The sequence below is a fragment of the Paramacrobiotus metropolitanus genome, unplaced genomic scaffold (genome assembly GCF_019649055.1).
Source record: "Paramacrobiotus metropolitanus isolate TYO unplaced genomic scaffold, Prichtersi_v1.0 Parri_scaffold0000019, whole genome shotgun sequence".
Classification (NCBI taxonomy): domain Eukaryota; kingdom Metazoa; phylum Tardigrada; class Eutardigrada; order Parachela; family Macrobiotidae; genus Paramacrobiotus; species Paramacrobiotus metropolitanus.
This window is the reverse complement of record NW_026570239.1, coordinates 1,060,596-1,083,416: the sequence shown is the minus strand read 5'-3', so window position 1 is coordinate 1,083,416 and position 22,821 is coordinate 1,060,596. Positions and strand designations below refer to the sequence as shown.

The window sequence follows — 22,821 nt, the reverse complement described above, 5'->3', positions numbered from 1 at the left end:
CGCTAGAATGGCTACGGTGGTGCCGGTTCCCCTGCACACTCTGATTGCGATTAACCGCTGGTGGGCCATTCAACATCCCATCTCCTACCGCCATCGCCATAGTAAGGTCACCGCTATGTGCATGTGTTGCGCAGCAGTGTGTTGGCCGCATATATTCCCGATGCCAGCATTCATCGTGGAACTGCTGTACTATTATCGACCCGAATCAAATCCTGATTGCCGGCTGTTTTACGGTACGTATTATTTAGCCATCATAAGATTGCGTGAATGGCGAACCATTAATTTAGCCCGCGCTGTAATTTGGATTCTGATTTGAATTACTGACACTTGGATTTGGATTACTCAAACCTGGATTACGTAACTTGGGTTATGCAGGCTAATACAGTAGTGTTGTGCTACTAAATAAAATTAAATAACGGCCATTTACTTAGTAAAAGTCCGCCTAATATTAAAAGTGTAGTAAATAGTAAGGTTTTGGAAACAAAGTAAGTAAAAGTAAGTAAATGTGCTGCCGGAATAGTAAAAAGTAAGTAAATATTAAGGTTCAGCGTTGAATAAATAAAAATCATTTACTAAATTATTTACTAATTTGTTTTATGAGCGTTACGTAAAACTGGCGTGGCAGGAGCCGCCACTCGCAGGTAAAGTGAGAGTGCGCAGTAGTCGGCTGCCAGCCTGCCGCCCTAAAAAGCAGCAATATTTACTGTTCAGTATGCACCTGTATAGCTCGATTAATGCATAAGAAATTTATCTGCACTATTTTCAGTAGTCTGTTGCGCTCTGAAACTAGGGCATTTCGAAACTGTCAATGCTAAATTATATTTATTTAGTAAATTTACTTTAATTTAGTAAGTAAATGTCCTTGGAAAAATTGAAATAGTAAGTAAAAGTAAGTAAAAGTCCCGAAAAATTTTGAATACTAAGTAAAAATAAGTAAACTTCCAAAAGCAGATAGTAAAAATAAGTATATTGGCAAGGACTTTTACTACCCAACACTATAATACAGCTTAGATGACGTTTTCTTATGTTTTCTGAGGTTTCTTCTGTTCTTATGTTTTCTTACTTATGCTTGATTCTTATGTTTTATTTTTTTTAGTTTCTTATTTGGAAATGGCTATAGGCACCCCCTTTCACCCCCGTTATCTATAGGCGCCCCCTTTCGCACCCACTTAGTCTATAGGCCCCCCTTTTCGTTTAATTAATCCCTGCACTCCGTCGAGTGCGAAAGCTATAGGGACCCCCTTATTGTCTGATGCTATGTTTTGAGATTCAATTTTCTTGACCTTAGAGGACTTTCAGAAAGTCCTTGCGCTATCTGCAACAAAAATTTTTCTTGTATGAGTTCGTAATATATGAGTTCTGCAACAGAGACGGCTTTGTAGTAATAATGTCCGACAGCTCTGTGAGAAGTGTCCCATCCGTATCCCATTCGAAGATAATCCGCGATCCGAAATTGACCTCGTCTACACAAACGCTACTCAAGAAAATAACTTTAAGGACAGTTACCCGGCCTTTTCCGCATTTTAAGCTACTTTCTAACAGTATTAAAAAGACACACAAAGACACACATTCGTAGTCAGACGATTTGAAAGCCTGGGATATTTGGGATATTGTCGTCCGCGTGGACGATGCCGTACGCATTCGATCTACATATGCTCGTGGACCAGCCAAACCGGCCCATTGTCGGATAGTGTTTAGTGCACCTTCTTATGTGAATCCCTGATTTCTACTTATGGCAAATCGTCAAAACAAAATTTGTGCAACAAAAAAGACGTTCAAAAATCTTTGTCAGTCCCCTGGGAAAAAAATTATAAATAGGTGCCTATAGTTCGAAAAAAAAGGGGGTGCGAGAATTATCTAACTGAAAAGGGGTGCCCATAGTAAAAAAGGGTGGAAAAGGGGGTGCCTATAGCAAACGGGGGTGAAAGGGGTGCCTATAGTCTCACCCTTCTTATTTTTCCTGTTTTGTGTTTCCTTATGTTTTATTCTTATGTTTCATTCTGATGTTATCTTTAGCTTTAAAAAAGAGAATATAAGAATGAAACATAAGAAAGCACAAAACATGAAACATAAATACGCTGGCTCATTCATTTTGTAAAAAAAGTAAAAACATTAAACCAGCCACATTATGCGTGCCGCTAACGTATTTAGCTCGTACTTCGGAAAATTAAATGTGGCTGAAATTTTTTTATACATGTACCGTACATAAAACTTCATATGTCCAGTATTTTGTATAGTACAAGTCGTTACTGTAGTAATGTAGTAATACAGTAAGCGAATAAGTGTTAGCAACGTTAGTTTCGATATTACGTCCACAGCCTAGGGACGACCTTTGACGTTCCAAACTTTAATTCTCGAAATTCTGAAAACGAAATAAAAATCCGTAACAAAAATGACACTAATAAATAAAGTAACGGATATTAACAGTAATTGCACTTGATTAAAAGAACGTTTTGCAAAGCCTGTAATACTGTTTTGCACAGGTGTTATGCTCGACTGGAACCGTGCCGAAAACATCGTTGATCGTCTCATCCCCATATTGAGTATCACTGTCATATATGCAGTCTTGGCAAAGAAGCGATGGTACAAGAAAAAAGTCAGAAAGCCTGGAGTTGGTGCAGCGACCGTAAATTCAATCCCTACAAACTTCCCCGCTGCTCCGTTTCATCAGCCTCATCCGGGTAGAAACCAGGGACCCAAAGACCGAGTGAAGCCGTTTCTTGTGCTAACACTGACATGCTTTAGTATTCTGGTGTGTTGGCTACCTTTACAAATATGTTTTCTAATGTGGCATTTCAATGCACGACCGGCGACAATTGTTTTTGAAACTTGTTCCTTTCTGCACTCCGTTCAGGCGCTCTTCGATCCGTTAGTGTATATTGTCAGTCTGCGTCGAAACACGAAGACATCACCGCCGGAATCCTCGTAATTGGCAACTCTGGAAGCTTTGGACGAGGAATTAAACGCATGTTTAAAATGTATTATTGCGAGAACGAAATTTTTTTGCACTGGCTTATGGCTACCAGTATCAACGTTAATGGTGACGGAGAGACCAGTACGATAGGAATAATTATCGCAATAATCTATCCTACCGACCTTACACAACGACAAAGTGTGAGCTAATATCTTTATGTGACATAGCTAAATCCACGAATCTACGCGAACGAGAAACTGAATCTCAACGATAATTTATTATAAACTCTTAACCTGCCAAATTGATAACGCGAGAACTGATTCCCAAAGTATCGCCAAGCACGGACTTATAGGCGCGAAGCGCATTTATGTATACATAAGAAAACCTATGCACACAAAAAAGAAAGTTCTAGAATGTACAAGCGAATAAAAGTAGAATAAAACCATCGTTTTACGTACGCATCGCTACAGTACTGCTATATTCCGGCAGTTGATTAGTGGAACCTACTGATAATTATTGTGATACCGTAGTACTTCACTCCCTTCAGTACGAGGAGGATCTACCTTGGCCCGATCAAAGGCGTATGCCTGACCATAAAGGCGATCACTGTGCCCGTGCATGTAAACGCTGAGCCACGTGGTTAATGTTATGTATCACGGCTGGCCGCCCAAGGATGGCAGCGTACGGGAGTCAACGACTCAGCAGCACGCACATCTGCCGATCATTCAACCTTTTACACCCCGTGCTATTGCACCCTTTTTTAAACTTTCCAAGTTCCAACCAATGTTTAAAATATTAAGAAAGCAGAAATTTGTAGGCATTTTTAGGAGCTATTCCATTGTAAACCAAGAAACTTTTGGATGGTGGAATTTCTCGCAGACATGGCGCAGCCAACAACAACGCTAGCCTGCATTTACGAAAACCTCACGTGGTCCACTTGCAGAAAAATATAAAAATACCTGTAAGTGTCCTTTTTTTTCCAAAATTTTGAAATATTTAGTTGAAAAGTTTCAAAAGAGACAAAGGAGAAAGGGCGTTCGAATCGGATAACTAACATCTGATTAAATTACATAAGTATTTACGGGCTGCTTCGCAGGCTGCTGCACACACATGAAAGCAGTGATCGGTTTACGGTCGTGCGTATGCCTTTGATCGGGCCAAGGTAGCTCCTCCTCGTATTATACGAAATGATGAAACATTATACGAAATGACTTCCATTTTTTTCATCATCAGAAATCATTTCCACATCGATGATGTTTCGTGATATTTCAATTTAAGGAACTAGGACATCCTCAGGCAATTAATTGTGCCAGACACGCAAGCGATACTGCTTAGTGCCTACTGAACGTTAAGCCGTTATGTCATCCCTTAGGAGATTCTGCCGGATGTATGTTGGCACAAAATTCCAGCAAGCTTCAGATAACTGGCTACTTCTAATGCTGCCTGGTGTCAAAAATGCCCTGGCAAGTCGCTCTGAAAATCGCATTATTAAAGGCAAATGACACTGCTAGAAAGTAAATTCCTATGAGCGAAGTATTAAGGTACAAAACATTCCATACAAAGGATTGTATTCGATGGAAAGGTTATCGACGGGTTAAGCTTAGTAAAACTCAAGGTACTCGTACTCTGTACCTCACTAAACACAGGCCGCCGATAATTGATATATGAACTCTGTGTACTCTGATCACACTAATACCGTGGGCGCGCGGAAAACCGCTGGCCATAGACGTTACCTGCGTGGATACGCTGGCGGCCTCCTATATCGAGCGCACTTCCGTGAACGCCGGCACAGCAGCCGAACTCGCTGAAAGGAAGAAACTAGCGAAACACACTTGGATGCAAACAAGATACGATTTTGTTGCGGCAGTCTTCGAAATTTACGGACCTTATGGAGACGGTACTAAAAAGATAGTGGAAACGGTTGGAAACGGCATAGCGACTTCAACTGGGCAAAAGCGGGCAAACGTGTTTTTTAAACAGCGAATATCTATGCAAGTACAACGGGGAAACGCGATTTGTGAGTCATGGGTACGATCCCCGATCAGGATAGCATAGAGGAAGTGTTTCTTTTGTAAATGCCGTTTTGTTCTGGTGCATAGTTAGTACTCGTACCATGATACTTATTGAAGGTTCATCACCACTCTGTGTACTTATTTCTACAGCTAATAATTATCTTGTAAAATACGGGTATGCAGTCGAATACGAAAAGTACCTCTTTACCAACCCCTCTTGCAAACGAAAGAACAGCATAGCCATTTTATACGCAAAATCTGCTTAGTTAAAAAAGCGTTAGCGGGATCTGCAGTTAAAAACCCTTCCCAAAATGTGGTCATTCTTCAGCGGTAAATATAACCTGCAAAATTACAAGTGCACTTCAGTTTCGTCGCAGTTAGGGTTTTGTGGAAATAAGGCTAAAAAGAAAAATATATGACTTCCGCATTTATCAAATAATAAATTGTTCCATAATAATGCCCAGATATTAAGATGTCCAATTTTGCTTTGAAGGTTTAGAAAGCTTATACGTACTGTACCATAAATTATTCTGCAAGGCCATCTTTCGCGTTATTCAGCTCAGTCTGTACGAATAGTTTCCTTCCAAGCCGTTATCACCTTGGATTTTCTCAGCTGGTAAGACTTTTGAGCCGCGGCTTTTGTGAATACGGTATTCGCAGGTGATACTACAGAGATCGTTTCAGCAATGTAGAACAAAAACCATCGGGCCGCACTGGTTGGACTCCGGCAACAGAAGCTCGACAATTGGATTTATACAGTGACCGCACCGTGCAGCAAGCTAAGTGTTGCTGCAGTTGGACATGTGGCGACACCGGAGCACATGTCAGTGCTCCGGTGTTAGGCAACACCACAATTTCGGCATAGAGAATTAATTACTCCAAGCGTTAACACGAAAGTGATTTTTAAAATCTCTGCTTTCCCTTTTCAGGGGAACTTCGAGGGCGTGGCCCGAGCTGCAAGGCTGATGCGAGATGGACACTGGTTTTGTCGGCTATGAGTGAACATATGCGAGCTCCAGAGCCGTTCTTTTCGTTTTCTCTATAGTGCACACATTCGTAAAATTTTTTTGTACCTAAGGGAAGGCTCCAGAGCTTGAACGGCTCGGGTCATATACTCGTACAATGTAGTACTATGTACGTATAAGTACCGTATTACCAAAAATGGGTGCATATAATAAACAGGGTACGCAAAGGGGTGTCTATAACAAGCGGGGTTTAAGGGGGTGCCTGTAACGGTTTCCTATAATTATTGCTTCATAATTATTATAAAGTTATCAACAACATAAAACGATTCAACGCTATTTTGACCAATGTAACAGCTTTTTTTATGCATTAATTAAATTCGTGTACAGGGATTCCCAGTCGCCGAAATATCTTAAAACAAATGGATTTTCTACTTCTTTTTTGCTGGAACTGTGGTCATGCCCAATGAAAAAAAGTTCACCCTTGCTCAATGCGCAGAGTAAATACGAATTGCTTTAACTATATTAAGAGCTAGGCAGAATTCAGCCCTATAGTGTAGTGAAATGGAAATGCCGCTGCACTACGATATCTAGACTACTCTGTATAATTTTTATTCAGGCAATTGCCTATTAACGTAACAAAAAGCCTGCGCTGGTAAACACTAATAATATTCCGACTCTGTATAATATTATACCTTTACTGATATCTCTTCCGAAATTTTGTGTACCGATAAAGCAACTGCAGTAAGGCGGTACAATAAGGCAACTGAAGGGACTATAATGTAGGGATAATACAACACGATCGGATTGCAATAAAACGGCGGAATACATACAATATAGTAAAGTTTCACCACAACTAAATTTTTTGTAGGCAGCTTGATTCCAAAAGATTAGACAGTATATTCTATGTCAAGCAGTACAGGAAGTACATTGCAGTACAGTGTCGAAGCGCGCTAGTGGGCTTCCCAGGCGGGCGTCGGCTGAGTGGGCGGCAGGACGGGGATGGGGGTCTTGTGCTGGTTGACAAAGATGTCCTGGAAGGAGGGCGCCACGCGCTGGCTGGCGTCGGCCGCCTGCCGGTAGCTCTCGGCCGCCACGTGACTGTTGCCGATCATGTCGTGGAAGACGGCCTTCGTCCCCTTCGCCACCGTCTGGTACACGTTTTTCACCTGTTTACCAGCACGTCGTACACATTAGACATAATTTAGTGATTCTAGCTACATTTAAATTAATTTTTTCACATGTTAGCTTAGCAGCGCAGATTTGACAACACGGTCAGCAGGACACTTACCAATTTTGTCCCTGATTCAATTATTTTTATACAATTTTGCCCAGCTGCTATGTTGCAGTACTCTGTACTTAAGCAAAAATTGAGGTGGTTGTAAAACAACGTCAAAATTATTAAGTACAGAGTGCAACATTTTATCCATTACCGGTGCGAAAATTAAAGTTTAAATGGTAAATTTCCGTGATAACAACTAAATTAAAAAAAATAAAAGAATGAATATTTTCAAATTATTGTTCTTATTTACCGGTAACAAGGAAATCATTAAGCATCAATATTGCATAATGTTCAAATCGCCTTGTTAGAAATCGCACGTCCGGAGAAAAGCGCATTCCGATTACATCAGCACTGCAGCTCATATTGTACGAAACGTTTTAATTTTATATACGGGAATAAAATAACTTATTTATATGTATCCGTGCTATCGAAGAGCGCCCTCGCGGAAAACAGTTTTGAATATTGGAAGAATACGCAAGAAAAATCTCCTATGGTGCACGATGCACGTAATTAAAATTACCAAGCTATGGACGTCATGATCATGTTGTAGAAGACGTAATTAATGCCTACCGTGTCCACAACATCGCGCACTTGTCGCGACAAAGGAAGGGATGCCATCGGATGCGGGAGTATCAACAGGACTGCCGCTAACAAGGCACACAACATCAGTCGCATTATTGTGGTTTTACGCGTTGAATATACGTTTAACAAATCCCGTTTCGAACAGACAACAGACTTGTCAAGCTCAATGAAAATTATTCTGCAGTCTGCACATAAGCGTTACTGCTTGATGAATTTGAAATTGTCGGCAAATTGATCTTTTAATGACTCTGTCTACGCAGGGCTTTCCAGAGCGACTAACCAACCGTTAATGTGGCGGTGGATGTATTACCAGTCTACCGGAAGTCAGCCGGATCAACGTATGGTACTTACTGCAACTGCAGCCGGGTCCGCGGTTTTGCGCCTTGGCCGCTGAAGATTCACATGGGCGATAATCAACAAATGATCCTTATCACATTTCACAAACAAACTGCCAAACAGCAACTACACGCTTGTATACGTTTAAATGTAAAAGAAAGTATCGCGCGTACATGTTGGTATAACAACCGGCTCGGCGATCACCGCCGCTTGGAAATTAGAGTACTTATACCGGCATATAGGCGTATCGTAATTAATGCACTGCAACGTCCGCAATAATGTGCACACGCAGTACGCGAATGGAACCAACAATTTACCGGTAATGTTGTTAATTACTACCTCCATTAAAATTACACGAGTATCAAACCCACAACACAGTTATCACAGAATGGTCAGTTCAACATCTACGAGCAGTAAAGGACTAAAGGTCACCATAGGAAACTCTACACGCAAGAATCGTTAGTTTTACATGAACATACAACCGACATTGGTAATCGATATAAAATGTTTTATGGCATTTGGTAACGTCGCGTATAGGCTTGTTCCTGCCTGTACGACGCCTCCACACTATCATCATCCGGGAAGTAATCCTCACTATACGGCCCCTCATCCGTCGTGTCCCCGGCCTCCATATACGAGTACGTAATCCGACTATCCATCTCCACTTCCCCGGCGTCGATCACCCCGAATTCCGACTCACTGGTCGGCTCCCCCAGCTCCACGGTATAGTCCACCGAGGGGGCGCTGCTGACGCTGTCCGGCGCCAGGTACAGCGCACCGCCCGCCACCCCGTGGGGGTCGAAGCTAGGGGACAGCGGGACGACGAACACCGGTTTGGGCGGGGGGTACCAGGTGGGGTGGGCCACGATGTCGGGGTTGGAGAAGACGGCGTACTGCGACTCGCAGGCTAAGCCGTGGCGGGAGGATTGGAGAAGGAGGGCCCGGCGCCGCTGTTTCTCCCGGCGGTTCCAGCAGACGATGGCTAGGATGATGGCGCCGGTTAAGAGGAGGGTAGCCAGAATGATGCCGGCGATCATGCCCTCCATGCGGTAGGTGGGAGGGGCCGGAGTGGTGGAGGCGGGGCTGGTCACCTCGAAGATGATCTCCGGCTCGGTGACGCTCGGCTGAAAGTGTCGACGATCGTCGCGATTGCCGCCTAAAAATTGTAAAATTGTAAAAAAAATAATTAACAGCCTGGAAACACAATTATATTCGCTCGCTTGATACGTTACTGTAATAATTTTTTGAAAATATTTCGCAAATATATGTTTATAAAATATTAAAAAAAACTACATCTTTAAAATTAAAAATATTTGTAAAAATGTTTTTAAAACATTTATATTTTGGAATCAAAATTTTTTAAATTTTGTTTACGGACCTTGAAAATTTATTTTATAATAAATGTATTTTCAACATTTTGTTATTTAACAGCTTAATAATTTTACCGATATGTTTCTTTCATGGTTTTTTACAATTAGTATTCCGTTAATGATAGTTTCTAAAAAAACGATATGATCTTGGTAAAAGATCGGAATTTGTTTCGTCCTTTTCTGTTGTTTTGTTGAAGCTGTAAACGGTTGTTCAAGCTTTTCCGAATTTTTTTATACATACAACTTAGCAGTATTCTAGGTTTTTGCTTGCTCACTTGTTTCGTCACATATTAGCAAATAACTATTTCTATTAATTTTTGATCAGCCGTGTAATAATTCAGCGTATAAATACCGCAAGGTAAACATTATCGGACGTATGATAAACACATAAAACCTCCGTTTTCCGAAACAATCTGTCTATTCTCCGCCGGTATCGCTGCTTATCGGCTGATTCCCACAATGCAACTTAGCGTGTGAAACACGGAATGCCGGATACGGAAATAACAACCACAAAACACTAGACTGGTTACCCTACTTAAAGCCGCAATTACTGTCACGATGCACACGCTGCGTTGGACTTCGTAGCTGGCGCGAGTATCGGCGGATGTCGCATATCGGAACCGGAAATGTCTGTATTATCCGTTGTTGTCGTTTTGTCGGGTACGCATTGATGTTTCTTAGATTCCCTAAGTTTCTCATGCATTCTAAGGATCCTTAGGTTTCGTAGGTTTCTTGTGTATTCTTAAGCCTTTTTATGTTTTCATTATACTTTCTTATGTATTCTTAAGTTTTTCAGATTTCTTTGACTTCTTAGATTTCTAAAAATTTTCAAATTTTCTTATGTTTTTATGGTTTTCGTGTTGCAAACAAATGTGCGATTTCTTTTCTCGTGCTTTCTTATGGTTTCTTACGTTTCTCATGGGTTTCTTAATGACTTCCTAAAATTCTTTGGATATGCTTAGGATTCTTAGATTTCTTAAGTCTCTTATTATTATACTTCGCCTTGCCCATTATTTCAATCAGTACCGCTGTGGGGATCAATATATTAGTCACTTTACCGAATTGAGAGCCTTTGTGGCGGGCGGCTACATGAACAACCACGGCTGACTGAAATGCAGTCTATGCATTACCATTCAGTCTATGCAGCCTACGCAGCTTATCAGTGTGCAATCTATGCAGTAAGACCAGCACTGCATCTATGCAGTAAAAGTGATTAATATATTGATCCCTAAAGCGGTACTGATTAAAATAATGGGCAAAGCGAAGTATAGCAACTTGCTAAAAAAATGTCGCTAATGACCGGCACTTTTAGCGGCCCTCCAGTTAACGGCCGCCTCGCCGACATTCCGGATTGTCGGTGGCGCTGTGGTGGCGAAAGCGTCCCGACCCTACCAAGTACACATCCGCTTCCCTTTTGTGTACAACGACGGCAATGTCGCGCCTATTTGGGGATGTGGCGGAGTGATAATCGGAGAGCGTTGGATTTTAACAGCGGCACACTGCGTGCATAGCGCCACGGATGAAAAACAGTATGGAAATTCGTAGAATAGGGGCGCATCCTGTATTTGTTCCAGTCGTTTACAAGTAGCGTTGCATCTTGTAAAAATTTATTTTAATGACTCAATTCATGGCTATTTAATACAACTTTTTTTGAACTGTCTGTATCTTTTATTTTTATTTCCAAAGCATTTCCTTTACCAGTTTATAAAAATCTTCATAAAACTTTCTTTCATTTTTTATTTATGGATGTTTTTAACTGTTTTGTATTCAAATTTTTTAAAGTATATTTTTTTTATTATTATAACAATTTTTGCTATATAAGCCAGAACTGAATTTCGCAGGGCCTTCGAAGCGGGTGCCCTCTTAGTCAGAGCCGGCCAGCACGATACCACCGTGGCGGAAAAACACGCCGTCGACTACGCCATCTCCACCATCCTCCCGCACCCCAACTACACCAGCGCCACCTTCGCCGACGACATCGCCCTCCTGCGCACGCGCCACCCCATCACCTTCACCCCCTACATCCAACCCCTGCCCCTCCCCGCCCCCACCGACCGTCCAACCGCCTCCCGAAAGGTGACGGTCAGCGGGTGGGGGAGCGGTTACTACGGGAGTGCCGGCAGCACCCGGCTGCGGGCGGTAGACCTGCAGATCGTCGACACGGCGGAGTGCAACCGCTGGGAATCGTACAACGGAAAGGTGTTGCCCGGGATGTTCTGCGCCGCCGCTCCCGGGAAGTCCAGTTGCGGCGGGGATAGCGGGGGCCCGGTGACCTGGAGGTGTGGTCAGGGGGAGGAGGGGTGTAGGGAGGGGGAAGAGGTGTTAGGAGGGTTGGTGTCATGGGCTATGTTGTGTGCGCAGAAGAACTATCCCTCGGTGTTTGTGGATGTGGGGTATTATTTAGAGTGGATTTATAAAACAATGGCGGAGAATTCGCCGCCGGATGTTAGTGACGATGAATTGTTTACTGTTTAACTTCTCAGTTTGTCGTGTTCATTTTACCGGTGGCAAGAATTAGCACAAGGGCATGCAAAAATTTACAAAGAAAAAGTTAAAGTGAAGTAAAAGAAAATAATTTACATAATACTGTGAACAAGATGTACGGCACAGCCGCACAAGTGCAGTAGTTAGGAAATACATTAAAAATTAAGAAAGAAAATTTATAAGAGGATAAAGCTTCTATATTACGATACGAACGATAACCTTTCTAAAAAAAGGAAAACTTCAGAAAATGTTGCTTTAATTTATTACCTAAAAACGTTTTCATTATTGAAAATTTTAAAGGTCACCATAATTACGCCGCTGCAATGTTGATTCCGAGAGCAATTTTTTGTTGAATACAAGAACAAAAAATATAAACCAATTACTACAGATAATGGTCAAAATAATATTCCGTCGCATCTGTTTATTTATTTGTTTCTGGAGGAAAAATGTACCTGGCGATATTTTGTACTGTAAATTTATGTGGATAGACCAAATAAATGTTTTGCTCGGATTCATTCTGGTTTATAGGCACACTTTTACCTGGAATGCCAGAGCCATTTAACTACAATTTCCTTCACTGTTGCCTGGTTGTGTATTTTTATGCATTTTGAAAATCCTCATAAAAAATTAATAACAAACCGAAATTTATTATTGAACGAAAAATAACAGTGATTATCGGTGAGTAATTATAGTAGCTAACAGTATTTTTACCGAACTCAGACGTGTAATAGTGCATTAAATTTAGAATGTTTAAAGTTAAACTTAGGGTTTTTATTCTGTTATGCTGTATATCCAGAATAATTTAAAGCATGTACGAGTAATTTAAAACTAGCAACCGTTAAGTTATCCTTAAACAAAAATAAAATAACAGCCGCAGTTATTGCCCGTTAGTAATTGTAACATTTACTTGTTATTAATTAATGTCGAAAATGTAAGAATGTATTAAGTTTGCTCACCTGATTTCGACGCGCGGTTCCCGTTCGCCGCATTCTTTATCACCGGTGACCTTTCCGTCGGCTCTGTCATCTGCGCACACGTCTCCTCCGTTGTCTCCACAAACAGGACGTTTTTCCCTCTAAATCCCGCTGGCGCATCACAAACCACATTCGGAACACCCGGCCCCGCCTCCCGGACACTCCTCCACACTGGCTGCAACAGACTGACATTGCACGTGCAATCCAGCTGGTTCCCCTCAACCAGCCACGCCCCGCGCTCCACCTCGGCGTTCTGCAGCAGCCCCGCCAGCTCCATCCCGGCCAACTGGCTCCCGGATAACCGGAAGTCCACCATAGAATTCCTAGGGAAGCGCCCGAACACTGCCGCCGCCGGAAGGGTCTCCAGGGAGGTGTTCTCAAAGGACATGGAGATAGTGCTCGGGTTTAGGGAACGGAACGCCCGCGGGGACACCTCCCGGAGCGACTTCCCGGTGATGGTGAGGCTCCGGAGTCCGGGGGTGAGGAAACCGTCAAGGTCGTCTTTGAGAAGGGGTTTCTTGATTTCGACGTGGAGGGTGCGGAGGAAGAGCGGTTGGTAGGAGATATCTTCCAACGGGAAGTTGATTAGACGCGGGTAGTTGTAGATGAAGAGCGATTGCAGACGTGGTAGCTGCATGAAATTGCTGATGTCGAAAGTCTCCAGGCGCGGCTGGTTGGAGACGTCCAGGGTGTCCAGGTTGATCAGGCCGGCGAAGTCGTTCTCGCGGATGTTGCGTAAGAGGTTGTTGCTTAAATTCAGAACCTACACAACAAGCTACATTAAAAAATATTTAAATCTAAAGGTCACCGGGATTACGTCGCCGTTATAATTTTTTCTGTTAGAAATCATTTACTAAACAATCGATCAAAACGCAAATAAATATATTTAATAGGGTACCCTTATAGGCACCCCCTAAAACCCCCGTTTATTATAGGCACCCCTTTTGAATTAATAGGTGTAATATTTTTTTGAACGGAATATCATTTACATATTCCAAAAAATGCGGAGGAGATAAGGCGCATACAGAATGATCCGCGGCAGGAATGGAATGTATCCAGGCCCTGTATGGCTCAAACCATTTTGTATTGTCGCACAAAAGGCCATCCCAGAACACAGTTCTGAAACACTGCGGTGACCGGATTCTGTTCGCCACCGTACCGTACAACAGTATGTTCGCCTGTATAACAGTATGAATGCTCCGCTGTCGCCGCACGTCCAACTGCAGCTGCCTATGCTGTACGGTGGCGAACAGAATCCGGTCACCGCAGTGTTTCCGATTGTCCAGCTTCAGTTGCCGGGGTCCGCCCGATGGTGTGTTCCTACATTGCTGAACTGATCTCTGGAGTATCGCCGGCGAGCTCTGTATTGCGAAAGCCTCAGCTCACAGGGAATGGTTGGCCGAAGTGTTACAGGCTGAGAAAATTAGACGGTGTCCAAAACGGCTTGGAAGAAAGTGAATGATCTGACTACCGCGAAAGATGACCTTGTGGTGTGTACATACATACAGATATATATTAAATCAAAAAGGATGCCTATAATAAACGGGGTGTTAAAAGGGGTGCCTATAATAAACTGAAGTTTTAGTTTTAGGGGGTGCCTATAACGGTTTCCTAGTTATTATTCAATTGTTGAATACTTGAATAAGTATTTGAATACTCAAATGTTTTTCTTTCGGATTTTATCCTTCAATATTTTAGAATTTAAAAAGAAAACAATTTTCTGATAATTATTATTGTACTTCTGTTTACAGTATCCCTCCAATAACTAACTGTCTCTATCAACACTGGGCCACGGAACTCTGCAATAAGATAAAGCCAGTACACTACGTTTCTCTTCATTCACACGAGCTGTTATCATGAAGCGCTTTGGCACGAACGATTAAAAAGCTTTCGTATGAGCATCATATCTTGTAATTTTTATAGCACATTCTCAAAATGGATGCAGAAAATTCATTGGATTTTCTACCTATGATAAAATGTTTATATATTCTTTATTTTTGCTTCTTGCGGTCTGTCTGATGAATTAACTAATTTCAAAAACTGGAAAAACGCGGTTTCGATAAACAAAATTCTCACAGTCAATATATACTTCGCCTTGCCCATTATTTCAATCAGTACCGCTTTAGGGATCAATATATTAATCACTTTACCGAATTGAGAGCCTTTGTGGCGGGCGGCTACATGAACAACCACGGCTGACTGAAATGCAGTCTATGCATTACCATTCAGTGTCTATACAGCCTACGCAGCTTATCAGTTTGCAATCTATGCAGTAAGACCAGCACTGCATCTATGCAGTAAAAGTGATTAATATATTGATCCCTAAAGCGGTACTGATTAAAATAATGGGCAAAGCGAAGTATATAAGATTATTTAAGCTCTTGGTTATTGCGCCACGTTATTAGTACTGCACCATTTTGTGTTCTCAACCAGACAATTTTGCATGATTTATTTTTTTGTATGCAGGATTTCATCATGATGCGGAATATTTGTCAACTGACCTTTAAAAACGCCAGTTTCGGTAAGACCACCGTTAACTGTGATTCTTGCATACTGGAGATCCAGTTGAAGGAAAGGTCAAGGACGGTTAACAGCGCCGCGCGATCCCAGGACACGGGATCGCCGCAGCTGGTCAGTCGGTTATGCGAGAGGTTCAGTGCCGATAAAAACTGCAGTTGCAGCGGCGGCAGATCGCTCAAGCCGGTACCGGATAGGTCCAGCGCAAAGGTCAACTTCGGTTCGGAGAGCAGCAGCCGGATGCTGTCGGCTTTTAATGGGTTGAACGCGATGTTCAAGTGTTTGGTGCTGATGAGGGAACCGGAAGGGATGATTGCGATATTGTTGGATTTTAGGTTCAACGAAATCAGGTTGAATTCCTGGTCAGACAGGGCATTGATCGGGATTTCCTGTAACAATAAAGGGGCTCAGAATTTCTTAACCGCCTAAAAAATAATTTATCAATTTAAAAATAATTATATTTAGTTTATTAAAAAGATAATTGTGAAAATAATTACACCCAGAAAAATTAACAATCCTAAGAAATCAGGAAACACTGCCGATTGAAAATTTGACTGTCATAATTAAAGCAGTACGGAAAAAATGATATTTAATTTAAAATTTATTCATAACAAATAATCATTAGGTAACTGTGATATTTCTATACATATTTTTTAAATCCTCAATTTTTAATTTCGTTCTCGTTACTTTACAATTATGCAGTTTATTTACCCATATTTTTTGAAAAATTATAAACAATCTAATCATAATTAATCCATTATTTGATTGCCTTTCTAAATTCGGTCAATGCGAGCTTTTGCAGTTACTTAAAATTTGCATATGTAACAGAGGTAAATTAGTAGCTAATCTCGATTGTGTTTCACCGTTAACCGATTTCCTTCCAAATTCAGATTTTCCAACCGGTCGATTTTCTCCTTCGCGAAGGTATTCCTTTTTAAACTCTCCAGTTTATTGTATCCCAAATCCAGCAACTCGAGCCTTCGTATTTGCCGGAACACATTCTCCGACAGGGAACTGATATCGTTTCGCTGCAGATCGATGATTTGCAGCTGCGGCGTGCTGCTGAATAATCCTTCCTGCATTTCGGCGATATTATTGTCGTTTAATCGCAGCTCGCGTAGATGCTCCATATTGTCGAAGGTGCCGATCGAAAGCCGGAGGAGGTGACAGTGTTCCATTATCAGACGGACGATGCTGCTGTTAGCGACAAAATCGCGAAGCGCGAATTCTTTCAGGTTGTTGTCCGATAAAATTACAGTTTTTAAAGAGGGAAATTTTTCGAAGGGATTTTTGGGATGGACCGACTGGAGTTGGTTAGACGAAAGGTCAAGGTGTTGTAGTTTGGTCAACATATCGAACGCGAAACCATTGAATACCTGTGGAAGCGAAACGCAAAAGAATAAGTAATGCACATAAAAACTTGCTTAATCAGCTTTGAAAACCAGTTATTTATTAAGTTTTAAGAAACAGTCATTTATTATTGCAAAAATAAATAACAATTTTTATTCAATAAATGTAAATCGGTCAGTGCGTTTTCTTATTTTAATTATTGCATCAATAATAAACTTAATTAGAATTTAAAGCCATAATTGGATCTTTCAGCGTGCATAAAAACATGTTGTAAAAAAAGATCAAGTATTCCTAGTCCTAGTCCAGCAATTAAACGCATAATTATGATTGCGCTTAAGGATCGAAGTTCGTGATCGAACAGCGTTCAGAAAAATGGGTATAATGCCCGTGCACTACGTAACTTGACTGCTGCTCTTATCACCATATCCGAATAATTCCAGCTAACGCAATAGCGCATCGTTTCCTTGCTAATTAAACACGTTTCTAGCTGATTTCATGTATCGCTATACGAGGTATGAACAATCTAATATTTATAAACTTAAACTGCAATAAATCGAATAAACCAAATACAACAAAATTACAACGATTATTATTAGAAAAAATGAATAATAATCCATTATTATTATCGCTCGGCGCATGCTGTTTTATTCCGTTTTATCGCTTATCATGAAAAGTCGTATTTTTTAATTCAGTTTACACTTTATCAACTAAACACATTATGACCTTTATCTGGTTGTTCCGCAAATTAATCCGTTGCAGACTCGCTAAGCGTAAAAACGTCCGATTCTCCAGCATACTCAGCCCATTTCCCGCCAAATCCACCTCTTCTAAATTGGAAAGGTCACTCAGAAAAAAGCTCGTGATCATTTGGATCCGATTGCCGGCTAAATACAATTTCCGCAATTGTGACCATCCGGTCAACACACGGTCTAAACTCTGAATCTGATTAAACGAAGCATCAAGAATTTGCAACGGAAAGGTCACGGCGCTATTCTGCGCCGGCATCGAGCGTGTGTCGCCCAGGAAATCACGGTGCTGCTCTTCCGACGTTAATAAGGGCAAAGTGTCCAATTTATTGCGGCTAATGTTAAAGGTCACCAGGGACGCCATGGGAAGATTATCCAGAGAAACGTTGTTAATAAAATTCCCGCTTACATCCAGATTAATCAGTGGAGTCTGCGCTAGAGATGGAATTACAATAAATTTATTCCATGATAAATTTAAATCCGAAATGTTTGTTGGAAGATTTGGTAAATTGTCCAGGAAATTGCCGGAAAGGTCAAGACTGGATAAACGGAAATTTTCGAAGAATTTTTTATCCAGTTTTTGAATTTTGCATTTCCGTAAGGATAACCGTTGGAGACTGGATGATTGCCCTGCAAATCCGCTAGGAAAATTGTTGTAGCTCAGTTCCAAATCGGTAATATTAGGGAATGCCGTCCAAAAATTGGAAGATAATGTGGAAATATTTGTGGCGGTGAGATCGAGGATTTTGAGATTCGGGAAAGTGTTGCCCGATTGAATTTGCAGAACGCCGAGAAAATTGCGGGAAAGATAAAATTCCGTTAATCCGGAAAGGGCGGAGAAATCACTGACGGACAGTCTGGTGAAAAAGTTGCCGGAAATGTCCAAAATATGCAGAGATAATGGTATGTTCACTTTCGCTGCAATAAACCCTTCTTATTACAGGATATGTAGAAAAAAAATTTTCTTAAGAATTCCAAATTTATGAAGAAACCATCGGCTATAATTCCAATCTTTATCGTCGCCATTTTGAGCCGTTATACTACGTTCTGGGTTTAAACATATTTTTCTGCTTAGCTAGTTGATATCTACTCGTACGACGTACACGATTATTGTTGACTCTGGAAAGCTTAATCTGGACACGTCAAAATTCAATTTGTAGTAAGAATTAATTTTTATTGACATACCGGTTTCGAAATTTCCCAGGTGGAATTAGTTAAAACCAGTGATTTAGAATAACGTAGTTTAAACCAGAAATAAATATACTGATAGATAATCCAGTCCCTGAGAAAATCTTAAATACAGAAAAAGTTATTATAAAATTAGCAGCAATAATTTGATTAACGTACCGATTCAAAACTTTATCAAATAAAACACATGAAAACCCGTAATTTTAATATAAGTGGATCAAGATAGAAATATAAAATCCAGTCGCGTAAAAGGTACGCAAGACAATAAACTTATAAAATTAGCTGGAATATTTTGATTGACACATCCGCTATTAAAATCATTCAAGTAAAATACGAAACCGTTACAGAAATAATTCAATGAAGAAATATGCGCAGTTCAGCCGTTCAAAAAAACGTAAATGCGTAAAAAGATATTATTACAAAAGTAAATTAGATATGATTTTGATTAACATACCGGTTTCCAAATCTTCCAGTTGGTTATTCGACAAGTTCAACATACGCAATTTCCCCAACTGACTGAAATTCGGCAGGGTCCGCAGTGCATTCCCGGACACATCCAGTTCCTCCAGAGTGCTTTCCACGCCCGCCATGACGTCATCCTCCAAGAAAGCCAACCGGTTACCGCTCAAATCTAAACTACGCAACTTTGTCCCGGCGAACGCTCCACCTCCCAGCTGCCCGATAAAATTATCCCGCAACACCAGCCGCGTCAACCCGATTAATTGGGATAACTTCCGGGACTCCACCCGGAACACCCGGTTTCCGGTCACATCTAGAACCTCCAGTCCAGCCAAATCGCGTCCGGCGAACGCAGATAGATCCATGAGTTCATTATCCCGGAAGTACACTTCCCGGAGCTGGCGCAATCCCTGGAAGAAACCGTCCGACAGGATCTTAATCCCGTTTCCGGATAAATCCAGGAACTGGAGGTTGGTTAAGGTTTTTAGTTCCGGGAGATCGAGTTGCGGCTGGAAACTGGAGCCGAGGTTGTTGTTGGAGAGGTTGAGGAAGAGGAGGCTGTCTTCCAGCCCGGAGAAGGCGTGGCTGGGGAGGGAAAGCAGAGCATTGTGCGCGAGATCCAGGGCGGTGAGGTGGGCGTGGCGGAAGCCGGCGGTGAAGAGCTCCGGCGGGAGGGATTGATAACCGGTGTGCCGGAAGACAGCTAGATGTAGGGGGACGTCCAGCGGGAGCGGCGGGAAGAAGCGGAAGGCCACACGGTCGCAGTGGATCACAGCCGTGAGCGGCGTCACATCGCGCAACCTGTTGTATACAAGTGAATAAATTACTCAAGTCAGTATAATGTGGGGTTTTACAGAATTCATAACGTAAATACCGAATAATCAATGACGACTCTAGAGTGTTTTAATGAATAAATACACAAATAATAACTACACTAAGATTACTGTATACAAAAAGTTTTTAGATTCGGTATTTGAACTCCCTGATCCTTTTTTTGCCCTAATTTTGGCTTACTTTGCAAAGACCTAAAAAATTTGGTGTATCATTACAAATTCGTTATTACGCTGGCAAAATTGAAGTCCGTATTGTTCCTTTGTATTGTCTACCAGCCTTTTAAAGCCATTGCACTACGTTTCTTTGCTCTACGTAGCAGCTTTATCGGCAGTGTGATATTCGGACGACGAGTTCGGAGCAACTCCACGGTTTAAAATGCGGTAATCACGACTGAAAATGGCCAAATACGTGACATTTGAAACCTTCCTCTGGAAACTTACGTATCCATTAAGACTAAAAGAAACTAAAAGAAACAAACTGTTCAAAGAATCGAAAATATATTAAAAAATCCAATTTATTTAAAGCGAAACGCTCTTAATTAGATTTTGCATAATTTCAGAATAAAAATCCCAGACACAAAGTACTGCGTAAAATCTATCATGGTTGAATAAATTTATAAAAGTGCTGCGCAAATGTAACGCTATAATGTTTGCGCTATAAAAAAACTCGCTATAATGTTGCGTACAATCTTTTACTGAAATGCTCTTGTTTATTATAAGCAGCACGTGCACCAGACTTACATATATACATTTTTATCTGTCTATTGCGTGCTGAAAATTATTCGTTTGGAGTAGTATTTCTAAGATAAAAAAATGGATAATATTGTTGATTAATTTATTCTTGCGGCCAATATCGTCTTAAATCATAAACAGTTACTCAATTTGCCTCCCAGCACCGCCCTTACACTACGGTTCCTTCGATAACTTAATACACTATTAGTGTTGCTGCGTGCATCGCCGATTTATGGGCATTTCTACGGCACGAAGCACATTTAAGGGGCATCCATAAATTACGTACGCAGAAAACCACGATTTTTTCACCCCTCCCTCCCCCTTCGTAGCGGTCCGTCACATTTGCTTGACCCCTCCCCCCTGGTTCGTTCAATCGTAATATATGGAGCTGACCACCCCCTCCCCCCTGGGTTCGTCGAGGCCGTCACAGCTTGTCACGCTTTTTGGACCCCTCCCTCCCTGGTTCGCTGCGTACGTAATTTATGGATCCCCCCTTAAATAAATATTAAGGCTGGAAACTGCTCGTACGAATGCTACATGAGTCAGAAATTCGATGAAAAAATTCTGAAAAAATCTGCGATTAAAAAACGTTGTCACTGTCAAGCATGTAAGATAAAAATTATTACGAATTTTAATAATAAAAAAGAAAAGAGTTACAAGAAAATGTAGAGTGTAAATTAAAAAAATCTTCTCGGTCAGTTCTTTCTAACGTACTTGTAGCAATCGCAGGGCTCCTCGAAGCGCACCGCGGGATGCTTGCAATCCAGAGGATCAGATCTTCGAATAACGTCATCCAAGCGAAAGCGCTCCACCGCCTCCGCGGCAGCATGTAGTGCAGTTGGCAGGCAAAGTAGGCCAATCAGATGGACGACGCCGGCGCACAGTGCGGCGTGCGGACGCGGGCGGACGCGCGCCATCTGCATCGCAAAATTAATAATACCCTACCGGTTTCTCATCAACACTTTCGCCTGAGCAGAAACGGTTTTTTATCGCGCATGCGTGTAGTCGCAACATTTTCCCGTTAATTATGATTATTATGTAATAACCGGCGCGGTTTACGACGCTTGTGAACCTACTTGGCAAAACAACAATGGCGACTGTTTTGTTAAATTTCATAAAGATGTCACGTGGTAAACATAGAAAACTTTTACTGCTCGAGATTTTTATTGGCAATACTGCCCACTCATTATAAAAAAATATTTTTTTCTTTTTTATGCACGAGTACGCTTCGATACAACGAACAACCCAGATGAATAAATTAATTAATTTTAATTTTAATATGGCGAATTTTTATTTTTTATCGTTGAATTTAATTTCCTGACTAAACGAGCAAGTGAATAATCGCTCTAAAAAAACAGAATAAAATTGAAACTTATGAAATTATGATGCAAAAAAATAAAAAAGTAATGGAAAGAATGGCCAAAATATTTAAAACTTTTAAATAATAAATAAACGAACATTAACAAAGTGCAGAAACACTAAGAAACCTAAACAGGAAATTAAACAGATAAAATAATTATTCTCACCGTGTTGAAGGAATAACGATCAGACTCTCAACCACGTTGACCACACGGACTTCCGCACATTTCGCTCGTTGATCGGGTGCACAGCGTCCGCCAAACACGGAAAACAAATTTCCCCAGCAAAACCTATGCGAATCTTATTGTTCCGACACAAATCCGTTCGATGCCGTTTGTCGGATTCTTAATGACTGTATCGCTGGCCAACACTGTTCTGATCTTGAAAGGCCTCGATCTGGCAGCGAAGAACGCTCTACTACATAACCGTTTTCTCATGGCATGATTCGCTTCATCAGCCATGCTGCACCGCGTGTACAGGTCAGTAATACACGGCGCCTATTTGTCACGCATTTTAATTGCAGCGGATTAATCGTACGCGTAGTTTTTTTCCTGTCTATTCGTGTTTCTCTGCTCAGCTGCAAATTTTGTCACTTATTATACGAGGTACTCGTACAAAGTCGTACGCGGTTGAGTTTTTAAATCCGTCTCTCTGTGTGAGTGTGTGTCCAGTTAGCGCAGCCAATGGCTCGCGGCTACACACGTACTTGTCCGAGTCAGTC

The 22,821-nt window shown here is 41.4% G+C and overlaps 3 protein-coding genes across 3 annotated transcripts; 1 reads left to right on the top strand and 2 right to left on the bottom strand.

The window, feature by feature from the left end:
- Positions 1-6,572: 6,572 nt before the first annotated feature.
- On the bottom strand, positions 6,573-8,066 carry LOC129586069 (uncharacterized). The gene is made up of 2 exons (XM_055479067.1): positions 7,741-8,066; positions 6,573-7,057 (listed from the first exon to the last, which is right to left on the bottom strand). The coding sequence occupies exons 1-2, from the start codon at positions 7,843-7,845 to the stop codon at positions 6,842-6,844; spliced, it is 321 nt and encodes a 106-aa protein (XP_055335042.1). The 5' UTR covers positions 7,846-8,066; the 3' UTR covers positions 6,573-6,841.
- Positions 8,067-8,411: 345 nt separating this feature from the next.
- LOC129586003 (chaoptin-like) lies at positions 8,412-22,544 on the bottom strand. Its single transcript, XM_055478977.1, has 8 exons — positions 22,268-22,544; positions 21,456-21,658; positions 19,172-19,977; positions 17,507-18,447; positions 16,297-16,809; positions 15,418-15,822; positions 12,899-13,679; positions 8,412-9,244 (listed from the first exon to the last, which is right to left on the bottom strand). The coding sequence occupies exons 2-8, from the start codon at positions 21,656-21,658 to the stop codon at positions 8,598-8,600; spliced, it is 4,296 nt and encodes a 1,431-aa protein (XP_055334952.1). The 5' UTR covers positions 22,268-22,544; the 3' UTR covers positions 8,412-8,597.
- Positions 9,630-12,033, top strand: LOC129586004 (trypsin-2-like). Its single transcript, XM_055478978.1, has 3 exons — positions 9,630-10,118; positions 10,771-10,987; positions 11,300-12,033. Exons 1-3 carry the CDS (start codon positions 10,085-10,087, stop codon positions 11,931-11,933), a joined length of 885 nt encoding a protein of 294 aa, XP_055334953.1. The 5' UTR covers positions 9,630-10,084; the 3' UTR covers positions 11,934-12,033.
- Positions 22,545-22,821: the final 277 nt, after the last annotated feature.

Excerpts from the sequence above, each read along its gene's own strand:
- LOC129586069 (XM_055479067.1), bottom strand. The coding sequence starts at position 7,845 with ATGCGACTGATGTTGTGTGCCTTGTTAGCGGCAGTCCTGTTGATACTC. Across the intron at positions 7,058-7,740 it reads TGCGCGATGTTGTGGACACG|GTGAAAAACGTGTACCAGAC; the intron begins GTAGGCATTAAT and ends GCTGGTAAACAG.
- LOC129586003 (XM_055478977.1), bottom strand. The coding sequence starts at position 21,658 with ATGGCGCGCGTCCGCCCGCGTCCGCACGCCGCACTGTGCGCCGGCGTC. Across the intron at positions 16,810-17,506 it reads TGCGGAACAACCAGATAAAG|GTATTCAATGGTTTCGCGTT; the intron begins GTCATAATGTGT and ends TCGCTTCCACAG. Across the intron at positions 13,680-15,417 it reads CGAAACTGGCGTTTTTAAAG|GTTCTGAATTTAAGCAACAA; the intron begins GTCAGTTGACAA and ends CTTGTTGTGTAG.
- LOC129586004 (XM_055478978.1), top strand. The coding sequence starts at position 10,085 with ATGTCTGTATTATCCGTTGTTGTCGTTTTGTCGG. Across the intron at positions 10,119-10,770 it reads CGTTGTTGTCGTTTTGTCGG|CGGCCCTCCAGTTAACGGCC; the intron begins GTACGCATTGAT and ends CGGCACTTTTAG. Across the intron at positions 10,988-11,299 it reads AGCGCCACGGATGAAAAACA|GGCCTTCGAAGCGGGTGCCC; the intron begins GTATGGAAATTC and ends TGAATTTCGCAG.